Here is a 14599-nt window from a genome sequence, read left to right as displayed (position 1 = left end):
CTACCTTGATACATTTTGTGTCCCTAAAGCTACTTGTATACAAAACAGGATTTCTTGTAGCCTTAACCTTGGCAAGGCTCATAGAGAAATTAGCTGCCCTGTGTTCTAGGTAATGTTTTCTTATTTTTCACAAGGCCACCATAGGACAAAGCAGCTTTTAACATAGTCCCCAGGTTCCTCCCTAACAGGAGATTTCTCCTTTCCATATTAACCAAGAGTTAACCCTTCTTTCTGTCAGAACATCCAAAACAAGAGAGGATGTTGCATTCCCTAGACATTATTAACACAATCATCCAAAACACAGGGCTTGGTAATGATGGAGGACTTCAAATACCCAGACATCTGTTGGGAAAATAATACAGCAAGGCACAGATTATCCAACAAGTTCTTGGAATGCATTGGAGACCATTTTTATTTCAGAAGGTGAAGAAAGCAACTAGGGGAGAGGCTGTTCTAGATTTGATATTGACCAATAGGGAGGAACTGGTTGAGAATTTGAAATTGAAAGGCAGCTTGGGTGACAATGATCATGAAAGGATAGCGTTCACGATCCTAAGGAACAGTAGGAGGGAAAACAGCTAAGTTCCCTCTAAGGCTGCGCAGTAGCCTATTAAGGGCCATGGAGGCGGTCAGGGCTGCGGCGGGGAGAGATGCCTCTCCCCCAGCCCTGGACCTGCAGCAGCCAGGAGAGAAGCACCCCCCTCCAGCCCCAGCCCGGACCCACCAGGGCGGGGGGAGAGGCACCCCAACCCAGCCCGGCCTGGACCTGCTGCGTCCGGGGGAGAGGCACCCCTCCCCCGAACCTGCAGCGGCCAGGGGAGAGGCACCTATCCCATGGCCCCAGAGCTGCTGTGACAGGGAGAGGTGCCTCTCCCTCCCTCCTTCCCAGCCCAGGTGCTGCTGTAGGGAGAGAGCTGGGGGGAGTCCTCTCTCCCCACCATAGCCCCGAGGCAGCCTGCACCTCAAACCCCTCATCCCCAGCCCCACCCCGGAGCCCTCAACCTCTGCCCCAACCCTGAGCCTCCTCCTGCACACTGAACCCCTCATCCATGGTCCCACCCCAGAGCCCACCCCAACCGTCTGCCCCAGCCCCCTCCCACATGGTGAAAGCTTCGGCCCCACCTCCCCCACATGCAGAGAGTACACTTACAAAGTTTGTGGAAAATACAAACCTGGGAGGGGTTGCAAGTGCTTTAGAGGGTTGTTTTGAATTTTAATCCTATCTGCACAAACTGGAGTAATAGTCTCAAGTAAATAAGATGAAATACAAAGTACTTGGACAAATACGAAGTACTCCACTTAAGAAAGAACAATCAATTGCACACCTACAAAATGGAAAATGACTGCCTAGGAAGGGATCTTGGGGTTATAGGGGATCTCAAGCTAAATATGAGTGTAACACTGTTGCGCCAAAAGAAAGCTATCATCATTCTAGGATGTATCACCATGAGTGTTGTAAGCAAGACACGAGAAATAATTCTTCCACTGTACTCCGCACTGATATTGTGTCCAGTTCTGAGTGCCACATTTCAGGAAAGATGTGGACAAATTGGAGAAAGTCCAGAGAAGAGCAGCAAAAATGATGTAAAGTTCTAGAAAACATGACCCATGAGGAAAGATTGAAAATACTGAGTTTGTTTAGTCTGGAGAAGAGAGGACCAAGGGGGAGACAACAGTTTTCAAGTAAATGAAAGGGTTTACAAGGAAGAAGGTAAAAAATTGTTGTTCTTAACTTCTGAGGGTCGGGCAAGAAACAATGGGTTTAAATTGCAGCAAGGGCAGTTTAGGTTAGACATTAGGAAAAACTTCCTATCTATCAGGGTAGTTAAGCACTAGAACAAATTGCCTAGGAAGGTTGTGGAATCTCTGTCTTTGGAGGTTTTTAAGAACAGGTTAGACAAATACCTTCAGGAATGGCCTAGTTGTTATGTAGTACTATCTTGTGTGCAGGGCACTGGACTAGATGACCTATAGAGATCCCGTCCACTCCTACACTTCTATGACTATCATAGTGCTCTGATCCTGTTTGAACAGGACAAATGACATCTTTGAATTGACTCCCTCTTCGTTTCCTGAGAAGGAGCCAAGAAGGGAGAAGAGGTTTCTTGTTGATCCATTGCTAGATAGAGCTATCTTACATTAAAGAAGCATATAAGACTGCAGGGAAACCGTATGTATTTTCAATTTAGTTCTACTCCTCTTTTCACATTACAGGCAGGGGAAATCTGAGAACCATGTTTCAAAGAGAGTAGAGCTGATAATTTCAATTTTCCAAGGTAAAGAAATGGAGCCAAATAGGAAAGTACTCTATTTAATTAAAAGAGAGGAGTCTAGCAACACTGGAATGAGTCATAAAACTAAGTAACAATTTATAGACAAATAACCAAATAATTACAATCTGCTATAAATATATGAGCAAATCTGTGAACAATGGTATGTCACGTGGATGGTAATTCATCTACCTCTGAGCTGTACTTTGGCATGTGGGAAGCTGTATTTTACATATACAAGTCTCTACTATAATTTTATTTTTGGCAAAAGCTCATGGATTTAACTTTTTCAGGTGTGACACTTTAATTATGCATGTGGAAAATGTGGTGTTAATTGTAACAAGTGAATTATGGTTTTCTTTTAACACCAAATAGAAACAATGTGAATATTATTAAATGTCTGAATTTTTTACTTGTTACGGTCTTCTATGCCTTTGATTCTGTTTACTCATAATATTAATTATAATGATTAGCATAGGAAAAATGTAGTCTTCAGCTCAGAAAACATTTATTAGAATGAGGTTCTACACATTAGTTTTTCTTTCATTGTTTCTCCTTAATACGGTCAGATTTCTGCCATTGTAATATATTGCTGTGTTTATGAACCAATTCAGTATATAACTCTTGCAATCTTTGATAAAAAGTTCTCAAAATAATTGGAAGGATATAAGTGATGTGGTTTCCCTTCTGTTTTCTTTTCCCTATAGGCCTGGCAACTGAGATTTAGCCATCTTGTGGGATACGGTGCCAAGTACTACTCCTACCTCATGTCCAGGGCCATTGCCTCCATGGTATGGAAACAGTGTTTTGTGAAAAACCCATTTGACAGGTAAAAAGAGACAGTGCATGAAGTAGAACTGAATGGCGTGCTAACTCTGGGAAGCAGAAAACTTGCTTGTTGTACCTGTAGCAACATTTTTATTTTTTATGTAATTTTAATGTTTTTTTCTAAATATGTTGATTTTAAAAACATAGCAAAATATAACATAACCACAGATGATAAGGCACATTGTAGGATATGTTCACTGATGCAAAGAATACAGCATCAGTATTTTAAAATGTAGGTGCCAAGTGGGAGGCACCAAAATCCATATGTAGTCATCTAATTAAAGAGCCTGATTTTCAAAAGTGTTAAATACCTGTAACTTCCATTTGAACTAGAAGAAGCTGTCAGTATTAAACAAGCTTCTTGTCATCACCTTCAAAGCTCCACATAGCTCTGCCTAGTTATCTTCCCTTTTCAAGCTTTGCATTGCATCCCTCTGCTTTGCTAGTATACATAGCTTTATCTGCTTGTTTATCAGTTTCTTGTCCAGTCTCCTCCATGCCTTCTTCTGTGCAGTATCCTGTGCATGACGCAGCCTCCCTGAGCTCATCTGCAAGACTTCTTACCCTGTCCACATCAAAATCACTCTTGAAGACCAATTTTGTCCTGCTTCTTACAATCAGTCGAGCTGATTTGTACATACTTGCCTATTCTGCTTCTCTTAGCCTCTTTCTACTAGTCTTTCTCCTTACAGTGTGAGCTCCATGGAGCAAATACTGTTTCTTCCTGAATATTTGGGAAGCACCTACCACACTGTAGGTGCGACCATAAAGAAATATATTTAATAACAGCCTATAAGCAAATAAATTCACATGTTCAAATTTAGATACCCGTCTTTGAAACCGTTGGCCTTAGTTTGGCTGATATCAGAGAATCTAACTTTTTTGTTTTTTGGATGAAATGTCCAGCTTACCTAGACAGACTACACTGGGGGGGTATTGCTTATTTGTACTGAGGTAGCACAAACTTTGAACACTTTGTGAGCTATGAAAATCTCGCTACAATTGAGAGAGTACCTTTTAGCACTTCATCATCCATTTTGACATCTTTTTTAGTTTTGGGCCAAAACTATTTAACATTCACATAGTGATTTCCTAAAACAAGGAGGTTCTTCAGTATTTGTTCAGGATGTATGATACTGGGTGGCAATAAGCAATAGCATTTCCTGATGCATTTAGAGAGCTGATATTTAAATGTAACTAGAAGATATAGCAGTGTAGTTGTAGCCATGTCGGTCCCAGGATATTACAGACACAAAGTGGGTGAGGTAATATCTTTTATTAGACCAACTTGTATTGGTGAGAGAGACAAGATTTAAGTCACACAGAGCTCTTCTTATATCAGAGCTAGTGACCATTTCTGGTCCTTGGAAAGTCTCATTTAATAACAGAAAAGGTCAGCACAAAATATAAGCAAAACCTTTATCCCTGTGTCTGACTCTCAGCACAATCTTAGCTTATTTGTTCCACCTGAGTCCACTGCTCGCCTCTGTCCAGGGCCCTTTACAAGACTTTCCTGGAGTCTCTTGCCACTACCTAGGGAGAATCATTCCCTAGTGCTAGGTGTCTGTGGAGACCTGCCAACTGTAGCTGTTCTCGAGAAGAGCCCATATTTCTTGACACACAGGGTTTCCTGCCACCATTTGGGAGATTTGTTTGCTGGGACCAGGCTTTCATGGTGGCCTGGTAACTGTAGGTCTCATTGTTGAGATCTCCCCTCTCGAGGAGCGGAGTATACCTTCTCGGCTCATTACCCCAGTGAGCTGTCCTGGGAGCGTCCAAGGAGCATACCCTCTCTCTGTGATAGCATTCTGTCTAGAAGCACTTTCTCCCTAGCTTAACTAAGATCACATAACCTTTTAATTAGGTCCAGTGTTCGTTTTCTTTAAGTAACCACAGGGCAGTCAGTTACTCCCAGGTGGGCCTTCAGAAGGCAGTGGTGGGCAGACTGGGTTCTGATCCCCCTGAAAGGGATCAGTCGCCCCTTGACAATGCAGAAGTGGGATATTGCATGCAGGTAAAGAAGAACATCCACAGTAGAAATGGAATCATTAGCTCTTATTTGTATTATTTTGACAAATTGGCTTTTTAAATTTTAAAGTCTTATGTCATGTTATTCTTCTTTGGCTATATTGGCAAATGACAAATTCCAAACTGTTCTTACACCTTAGCTAAGTGTTCTAAGCAGTTATATCAGAGACCTATTAATTTCCCCCCTTACAACAGTGAAGACTAACAAGTTCTTTGCAAAGTAGAATATTGCATAAAAACAACATAGTTTTTGTAAATATTAAATCTATCTAGCTTAGTTCTTGCATAATTTTAAATAGTGTGCATTTCTCTAATCAGTATATGATGAAGGCAGCCATTGTCTAAAGATGGCAGGTTTTATTAGATCTATAGCTGTGTCTGTTCTGTAAAGAAACCAGAGACAAGTGTGACTGAAACCTAGACAGGTTGTATATGCAGGTGGCTGTAATATTATCTGTCGTTTCCTTCAGGGCAATGGGTGAGCGTTATCGCAGAGAGATGCTGGCACATGGTGGTGGAAAAGAGCCCATGCTCATGGTTCAAGGTAAAAGAAAAAGGAAGATTGTTTTATTTCTGTGACCTTCCTCCCCCTGTTCCGCCCTCTTTCCCCATTGTTGTTATATACCTTTTGGCAAATATCAGTGGTTGCGATTTGATAGCAATAAATAATTTAACAATATTTCCCTATCCAGTCCTTTATATTTATCCCCTTTAATAAATCCTATGAAAACTTTGGTTGTGTAGAGTAGATTTACCTAACTTAACAGACTAGATCTGGTAATACCAAGAATGAAATATGTTGCGATCCAAAGAGCAGGGGAATAAGGTGTTGGAAAGAAATCTCTTTTTCAAAGTGGTCCATAGAATTCAAAGGTACCAGTCAGATGCACTGAAAAAGGAGAGATACACCACCATTTTTTTTTTAAAGTTTGTTTTACTAATTTTTACCTATATGTTAACTGAAAGGCCATAATTCCAAATATTGCTGATGTAGAAATAGGAAATCTTTTGTCCAGTGTCACTTTGATAGCAACAAAGCAGTTCAGGTAGTGTTAGCACTTTGATAATGCACTCTCAGTATAAATGGAGGTTGAAGATTGTAACAAAATTTGGTTTTGATCAGTATCCCTCTTAGAACCCTCTCTTCGTATTTATTCCTTTTGGTGCAGACAAGAACGTAAACTGCATTCTTAAATCAAGTCTCATATCAATTGGAAAAAATGAGTATTGATTTTGAAAAATTAAGGTAAATGTGGTTGAAATAATTTTCAGATATTCTTTGCTCTGACTCTTGAAATATGTATGTATTTATATGACCAGAGGAAATAATTTTCTTTGGAACAGCCTTTTCTTCTTTGAGAGATGTCCCTGTGAGTACTCGACTCCAGGTGCACTTCCGCTTGGAGAATTTTACAGCAGTGCCTGTACAGGTCGTGCACGCACAGTGCATGCCTCGTGCGCCGTTGGCAGTTGAAGTATCACCTGCGAGACCCAGACTCCTCAGTTCCTTCTCAATCATCCCTGGCCTAAGATGGAGCTCCTCAGTCCAGTTCAAACCTGTAGTTTTTTTCAGATAAGTTACATAGTCTGTTTTAGTAGTCTTTCTAGTCGTCAAGTTTCATTTATTAACTTAGTTCCTGTTTAAAAAAAAACACCAAATTCTTATTTACTCCATAGTTTAAGTCAGTGATAATCATAGAATATCAGGTTGGAAGGGACCTCAGGAGGTCATCTAGTCAACCCCCTGCTCAAAGCAGGACCAGTCCCCAACCAAATCATCCCATACAGGACTTTGTCAAGCCTAACCTTAAAAACCTCTAAGGAAGGAGATTCCACCAACTCCCTAGGTAACGCATTCCAGTGCTTCACCATCGGCACTGCAACTTGAGACCATTACTCCTTGTTCTGTCATCTACTGCCACTGAGGACAGTCTAGATCCATCCTCTTTGGAACCCCATTTAAGGTAGTTGAAAGTAGCTATCAAATCCCCCCTCATTCTTCTCTTCCGCAGATTAAATAATTCCAGTCCCCGCAGCCTCTCCTCATAAGTCATGTGCTCCAGCCCCCTAAACATTTTTGTTGCCCTCTGCTGGACACTTTCCAATTTTTCCACATCCTACTTGTAGTGTGGGCCCCAAAACGGGACACAGTACTCCAGATGAGGCCTCACCAATGTCAACTAGAGGGGAACGATCACGTCCCTCGATCTGCTGGCTATGCTCCTACTTGTACAGCTCAAAATGTCTTTAGCCTTCTTGGCAACAAGGGCACACTGTTGACTCATATCCAGCTTCTCGTCCACTGTCACCCCTAGGTCCTTTTCTGCAGAACTGCTGCCTAGCCACTCGGTCTCTATTCTGTAGCAGTGCATAGGATTCTTTTATGCTAAGTGCAGGACTCTGCACTTGTCCTTGTTGAAGCTCATAAGATTTCTTTTGGCTCAATCCTCTAAATTGTCTAGGGACCTCTGTATCCTATCCCTACCCTCCAGCGTATCTACCACTCCTCCCAGTTTAGTGTCATCTGCAAACTTGCTGAGGGTGCAATCCACTCCATCCTCCAGATCATTTATGAAGATATTGAACAAAACCGGCCCCAGGACTGACCCTTGGGGCACTCCACTTGATACCAGCTGCCAACTAGACATGGAGCCATTGATCACTACCCGTTGAGCCTGACGATCTAGCCAGCTTTCTACCCACCTTATAGTCCATTCATCCAGCCCATACTTTAACTTGCTGGCAAGAATACCATGGGAGACCGTATCAAAAGCTTTGCTATCGTCAAGGAATAACACGTCCACTGCTTTCCCCTCATCCACAGAGCCAATTATTTCATCATAGAAGGCAATTAGATTAGTCAGGCATGACTTGCCCTTGGTGAATCCATGCTGACTGTTCCTGATCACTTTCCCCTCCTCTAAGTGCTTCAATATTGATTCCTTGAGGACTTGCTCCATGATTTTTCCAGGGACGGAGGTGACTGCCTGTAGTTCCCCAGATCCTCCTCCTTCCCTTTTTTAAAATGGGCACTACATTAGCCTTTTTCCAGTCATCCGGTACCTCCGCCAATCACCATGAGTTTTCAAAGATAATGGCCAATGGCTCTGCAATCACATCCACAAACTCCTTTAGCACTCTTGGATGCAGCGCATCCGGCCCCATGGACTTGTGCTCGTCCAGCTTTTCTAAATAGTCCCGAACCACTTCTTTCTCCACAGAGGGCTGGTCACCTCCTCCCCATGCTGTGCTGCTCAGTGCAGTAGTCTGGGAGCTGACCTTGTTTGTGAAGACAGAGGCAAAAAAAGCAATGAGTACATTAGCACATAATACCGGGTTCACCGGGCTTTAAGCGGTGCACTACGTGCAGAAAGGCGATGTCGGTGTCTGATGGACACACTCAATGTGTCCGCTGTCTGAGTGAATCCCATGTTCCCAAGAAATGTGGCCATTGTAGCAAATTGAAAACTAGAGCTGTGAAGGTTCCTTCCCCACTCTGAACTCTAGGGTACAGATGTGGGGACCTGCATGAAAACCTCCTAAGCTTATTTTTACCAGCTTAGGTTAAAACTTCCCCAAGGTACAAACTGTTTTCCTTTTTCCCTTGTACTTTATTGTTGCCACCACCAAGCGTCTAACAGCTATATAACCGGGAAAGAGCCCGCTTGGAAACATCTTTCCCCCCAAAATACTCCCCAAACCCTACACTCCCTTTCCTGGGGAAGGCTTGATAAAAATCCTCACCAATTTACATAGGTGAACACAGACCCAAACCCTTGGATTTTAAGAACAATGAAAAAAGCAATCAGGTTCTTAAAAGAAGAATTTTAATTGAAGAAAAAGTAAAAGAATCACCTCTGTAAAATCAGGATGGTAAATACCTTACAGGGTAATTAGATTCAAAACATGGAGAATCCCTCTAGGCAAAACCTTAAGTTACAAAAAGACACAGAAACAGGAATATCCATTCCATTCAGCACAACTTATTTTCTCAGCCATTTAAACAAACAGAATCTAACGCATATCTAACTAGATTACTTACTAAGTTCTAAGATTCCATTCCTTTCTATTCCCGGCAAATGCATCACACAGACAGAGAGAGCCTTTGTTTCTCCCCCCCTCCAGCTTTGAAAGTATCTTGTCTCCTCATTGGTCATTTTGGTCAGGTGCCAGCGAGGTTATCCTAGCTTCTTAACCCTTTATAGGTGAGAGGGTTTTTCCTCTGGCTAGGAGGGATTTTAAAGGTGTTTACCCTTCCCTTTATATTTATGACAAGGGCACGAAGGGACAAGGACCAGAGGCTTAAGCTCATTTTAATGAAGAAGTCCTTGAGACCAGCCTCTGACCTGCATGGGTCTCCAGTTCCCTCATCACCGAGGTCCCCAAAATCCAAAGGACCAGCCAAGAAATGGTCATCCTCCCCATCCCAAAGAGAGCAGACAACAAAAAACGGTCGCCGACGAGATCGCTGTCATCGATGCCAACGGTACCGCGACTCAGCATCTATGATACTCCGGGCACTTCAGGCACTGTCTGCAAGGTGGCTGCTGGCACCCCCACTCCGGTGCCAAGGCTAACGGCTTTAAGTTGCCTGCCTCTACTATGGCACCGTCGGCACCTTCTAAGGAGGTGGCACCAACAATTGCTCCTGTCCCGGCGCCACAGTCCAGCACCGCTAAAACCACAGTTCCAGCACTAGCGACACTGGCACCTACCCAGCTCACCGCACCACCAGCGCAAATCACCACCACACCCTGTGGCACTGACACTATTGGGACCACGCCACTTCCTACCCCGCAGGGATTTGTTGGTCTCCTCTACTCCTCAGTTTCCTCTCTTTGGTACCAGTGTATCACCGAGGCCATCGGTACCACACCAGCATCTGTCACCCATTCCAGCACAGTTCTGCAGTGATGAAGAGGACACAGTGGAAGGACAATTCTCCCCTCGCCACTCTTCCCCAGTCAGGACACCGGTTGGCACTGAACCATCGAGATCACGGTCCTCATACAGGCACGATATGCCTCCTTGGTATAGCCACCCATGGATGGAGCCACCTGTGCTTTACCCAGCTCACTGGCCATATCGGAGTCATGGGAGTCCTATACATGACACTATAGCAGACATCCTAGCCCACGCAGGGACATAGGCAGACCTCCCCCCACACACCCCCGGAGTCAGTGAGACACACTGGAGGAGCCAATGGCAGAGCAGGAAGAGGATGCTGCTCCTGACACCTTGCCACCCAGTAATAATTCCTCCTCCTTGCCGGACAAGGCAATTATGCCGCCACCACCAACCATGGTGGACGACTTTTCTCAAGATCTAGTCAAAAGAGTGGCTAATGAGCTTAAAATTGCCCTCAAGGAAGTGTCAACTCATGCTGAGTTTCTGACAGACGTTCTACAACCTTCTTCCTCTTCAAAGATAGCACTACCGAACAATGCGGCTACCATGGAACCTGCAAAAACAGTGTGGCAAATTCTGGCCACAATTTTGCCAACTTGTAAAAGGGTGGACCGCAAATACTATGTCCCCTCCAAGGGTTCTGAATTCTTATTCACACACCCAGCTCCCAACTTGCTGGTTGTGGAAGCAGCCAATCAAAAGGGAAAACAGCAGCATTTTTGTTCCCGCCCCTCTGATAAGGAAAACAAGAGGCTGGACCTCTTTGGCCGCAAAGTGTTCACATCTTCCACATTTCAATTCAGAGTGTCAAATTATGCGGCATTATTAGCCAAATATGACCCCAAGAATTACGGGAAATTTATGGACTTAACTGACATTCCTGAAGACAAGAGACAACAATTTAAATCCCTGGTCTCTGAAGGACAAAACATTGCACATACAGATCTACAGGCCTCTTTGGATGTGGCTGACACTGTAGCCAGGTCCCCTGCCACAGCTGTTGTCATGCAACAGGCCTCGTGGTTCAATTCATCAGCATTTCCACAGGAGATTCAGAACACAGTTGAGGACCTCCCTTTTGATGGAGAGAAATCGCAGCCAAAACCTACGATGTGCTGCACACAATGAAGGATTCCCGAGCCACACTCTGGTCCCTCTGCATCCCTACGCCTGCTATGAGAAGGAGGCAGTACACATATCAACCTTATCAACACTCTAGATATCCCACATATACACAGCAGAACAGAGACCTTATGATCAACGACAGAGACAAAGGCCAGTCAGAAGCCATGCGCTCCACACAAACGGCGATCCACTGTTTTGAAAGTGTCGGCCTACAAATAAATATGAAGAAATCAACAATACAATTGACTCAACAATACCTCGACTCCCAGACCACGAGGGTGTCGCTCCCACAGGACAGGTTCAACACAATACAGACAGTAATATCCACAGTGCAACACAGTCCACAAATCACAGTCCACGAATGTCTGCAACTCTTGGGCCACATGGCAGCATGCACATTTGTAGTCAAGTACGTATGCCTGCACATGCGCTGCCTCCAAGGATTGTTAGCAACTGTATACAGAACAATGTCCCACACGGTCAGGGACTTGTTAGATTGGTGGACCCACCCATGCAACCTGTGTTTCGGGATCCCATTCACACAAGACCCTCCGTCACAGATGATCACAATGGACACCTCCTTCATCGGGTGGGGAGCACACATGCAACGTCAAACAGCTCAGGGACTATGGTCCACAACGGAGACAAGCCCACATATAAACTTTCTAGAACTCTGCACCATCCACAATACCTTCCTCCACTTCCTGATGGTCATAAAGAATCAGCACGTAAGGGTCATCACCGACAACATTGCCTCTATGTTCTATATAAACTGGCAAGGAGGAGCCAGATCTCATTCACTTTGCACCCAGGCCATCAAACTTTGGAATCTCTGTATTCAACACAACATCCATATCTCAGCTTCATACCTACCTGAATGTCAGAAGACGACGGCAGACGAACTCAGCAGACTATTTCCCCACGACTGCAAATAGGAATTGAGTAAGCCAGTACTAACCAACACATATTCCAATAGCAGGGTCACCCAAGCACCGACCTATTTGCCACTGCCCACAACACAAAGTGTCAAAAATTTTGCGCCAGGGAGGGTCTGGGGAAGCAATCCATGAGAGCCCTGTTTCTAATCAGCAGGAATACAGACCTCTTCTATGGATTTCCACCAATACCATTGCTCCCAGGGCAATACAGAAAATTAGGACCAACAAAGCCAGAGTCATCCTAATAGCCCCCATGTGTCCAAGACAACTGTAGTATCCCTACATGATGTGCATGTCAGCACATTCCCCAATCACACTCCCCCTCCACTCAAATCTACTGACACAGTGGGATGGACACTTACAGCACCCCAACTTGCAGATGCTACATCTTAAGGCATGGCTTCCTCATGATGAGCTAAACTGTTCAGACCAGGTCCATAGCAGAAAGCACTCTACTTGTAGCACCCACCTATGTAAGTGGAGGAGATTTACAACATGGTGCACCACCAACAAATTGATGCAACATCTGCACCTCTCCCATTGGTCCTAGACTACATCTTAGAACTAAAACAATCAGGCCTTTCCATCAGCTCATTGAAAGTACACCTGGCGGCCATCACCGCTTTTGACTGAAAGATTGACAACACTACAATCTTTGCCCACCCAATCACCAAACGATTTCTCAAGGGCATATAAACTCTCTTCCCTGACATCAGACCACCCACTATACCTCGGGACTTGAATCTGGTACTAACGACACTTACTCAGAAACCTTTCAAACCTCTAGCAACCTGCTCCTTATGCACCTGTCCATGAAAGTGTCATTTCTAGAAGCTATCACGTCAGTCAGACGTGTGGGAGGAAAAGGGGTGCTTATGGCAGACCCACCATATACGATTTTTTTTAAGGTTTCAGAGTAGCAGCCATGTTAGTCTATATCTGCAACAAAAAAAAAAAAAACAGGAGTACTTGTGGCACCTTAGAGACTAACAAATTTATTAGAGCATAAGCTTTCGTGGGTTCCATTCAATGCATCCGATGAAGTGGGCTGTAGCCCACGAAAGCTTATGCTCTAATAAATTTGTTAGTCTCTAAGGTGCCGCAGGTACGCCTGGTCTTTTTTAAGGATAAAATTATGCTACCTACCCATCCCAAATTTTTACCCAATGTACATTCATCATTTCACATTAACGAACCGATACAGCTTCCAATTTTCTTCCCTAATCTGCATGCAAACTCGTTCAAAGCTACGATGCACACCCTGGTTGTTAGAAGAGAACTGGCTTTTTACCTGGACAGAACCAAGCCATTTCAGGCTTCTCCAAAACTCTGTGTCCATAGCAGAACGATCCAGAGGTGCATCCATATCCATGCAGAGATTCTCTAAATGGATATCTGGATGCATTTGCCTATGCTACCAATTAAAAAGCACCCAGCCCTCATCAGCAATCAGGGCACACTCAACCAGATCTATATCAACGTCCACAGCGTTCCTAAATAACGTTGCCTTGATAGACATATGCAAGGCTGCCACTTGGGCCTCTGTACACACCTTTGCCAGACATTATGCTATTACGCAAGGCCCTAAAGCGGATACCTGACTTGGCCCAGCAGTACTATCCACAGTTATCTTACCAACTCTGAAGCCCCTACCGTCCTAAGGGGGCACTGCTTTACAGTCACCTGGAGTAGAGCACCCACAGGGACATCTCTCTCGAAGAAGAGAAGGTTACTCACCTTGTGCAGTACAATATGAGTGTCCCTGTGGGTGCTCCACTACCCACTCTCTTCCCCTCTACTTCGGAGCTTGGTTCAGGCTCTGCGGTAGAGAAGAAACTGAGTCGTCCAGGTTGCACGCACAATACTTTAACTGCCAATGGTACTAAAGGCAGGCACCGGGTGTGCGTGACTCATACGGGCACTGCTGTAAAATTCTCCAAGCAAAGGCACAGGGATACAGCAACACCTGGAATGAAGCACTGACAGGGACACTCATCTCGAAGAACCTCAGTTACTGCACAAGGTGAGTAACCTTCTCATATGCACACTGAACAAGGTTGCATCAGTATTGAAACTCACAAGCCAGGTACTTGATAATAATAGACTTCACATTTATGTGATGCCTTTCATCTGAAGCTCTTAAACTGTTGTTAATTCATAAAAATTCGTTAAGCTTCAAAACATGCAATGTTAGGTAGCTAAGTAGTGGTATATCCATTTTACAGATAGAAAAAACAGATGTGGCTATTTTCACATGGCGAGTCAGTGATGGAGTTGGAAATGGAATACACAAGTCCTGACTCCATTGCTCTTGTTGTAACATTATGCCATGTATCTCCAGTACCTTCGTATATTAAACCACTATGTATGAGATAAATTAGTCTATTTATATTCCAGATATGGAAGGTCTCTTCTTCTGGGAGGTTTCTGGATCTTTTAAACTTGTCATTCTTACAGCACTCTTAAAGAGTCAAAGTTACGGTACATCTTGTAACCTAATTT

At 44.0% G+C, this 14599-nt stretch overlaps 1 protein-coding gene across 7 annotated transcripts in view; it reads left to right on the top strand.

The window, feature by feature from the left end:
* Positions 1-14599, top strand: part of MIPEP (mitochondrial intermediate peptidase) — a 138569-nt gene that overhangs the window by 112002 nt on the left and 11968 nt on the right. For 3 of the 7 annotated variants that reach the window (XR_013345046.1, XR_013345045.1, XR_013345043.1), the window contains 2 exons: positions 2978-3099; positions 5597-5611. Coding sequence is in view for 3 of the 7 variants with exons in the window: in XM_077809421.1 (XP_077665547.1) it covers positions 2978-3099; positions 5597-5670 (196 nt within the window). In the remaining 4 variants the exon portion in view is untranslated. Of the gene's footprint in view, positions 1-2977; positions 3100-5596; positions 5671-14599 lie in introns of those variants that run through there. The other 4 variants (XM_077809421.1, XM_077809412.1, XM_077809452.1 and 1 more) reach the window with 2 other exon arrangements.

Source organism: Eretmochelys imbricata, chromosome 1, assembly GCF_965152235.1.
Source record: "Eretmochelys imbricata isolate rEreImb1 chromosome 1, rEreImb1.hap1, whole genome shotgun sequence".
In the NCBI taxonomy this organism is placed as follows: Eukaryota; Metazoa; Chordata; order Testudines; family Cheloniidae; genus Eretmochelys; species Eretmochelys imbricata.
The sequence above is the reverse complement of the archived record's forward strand: the minus strand, read 5'-3'. Positions and strand labels throughout refer to the sequence as shown.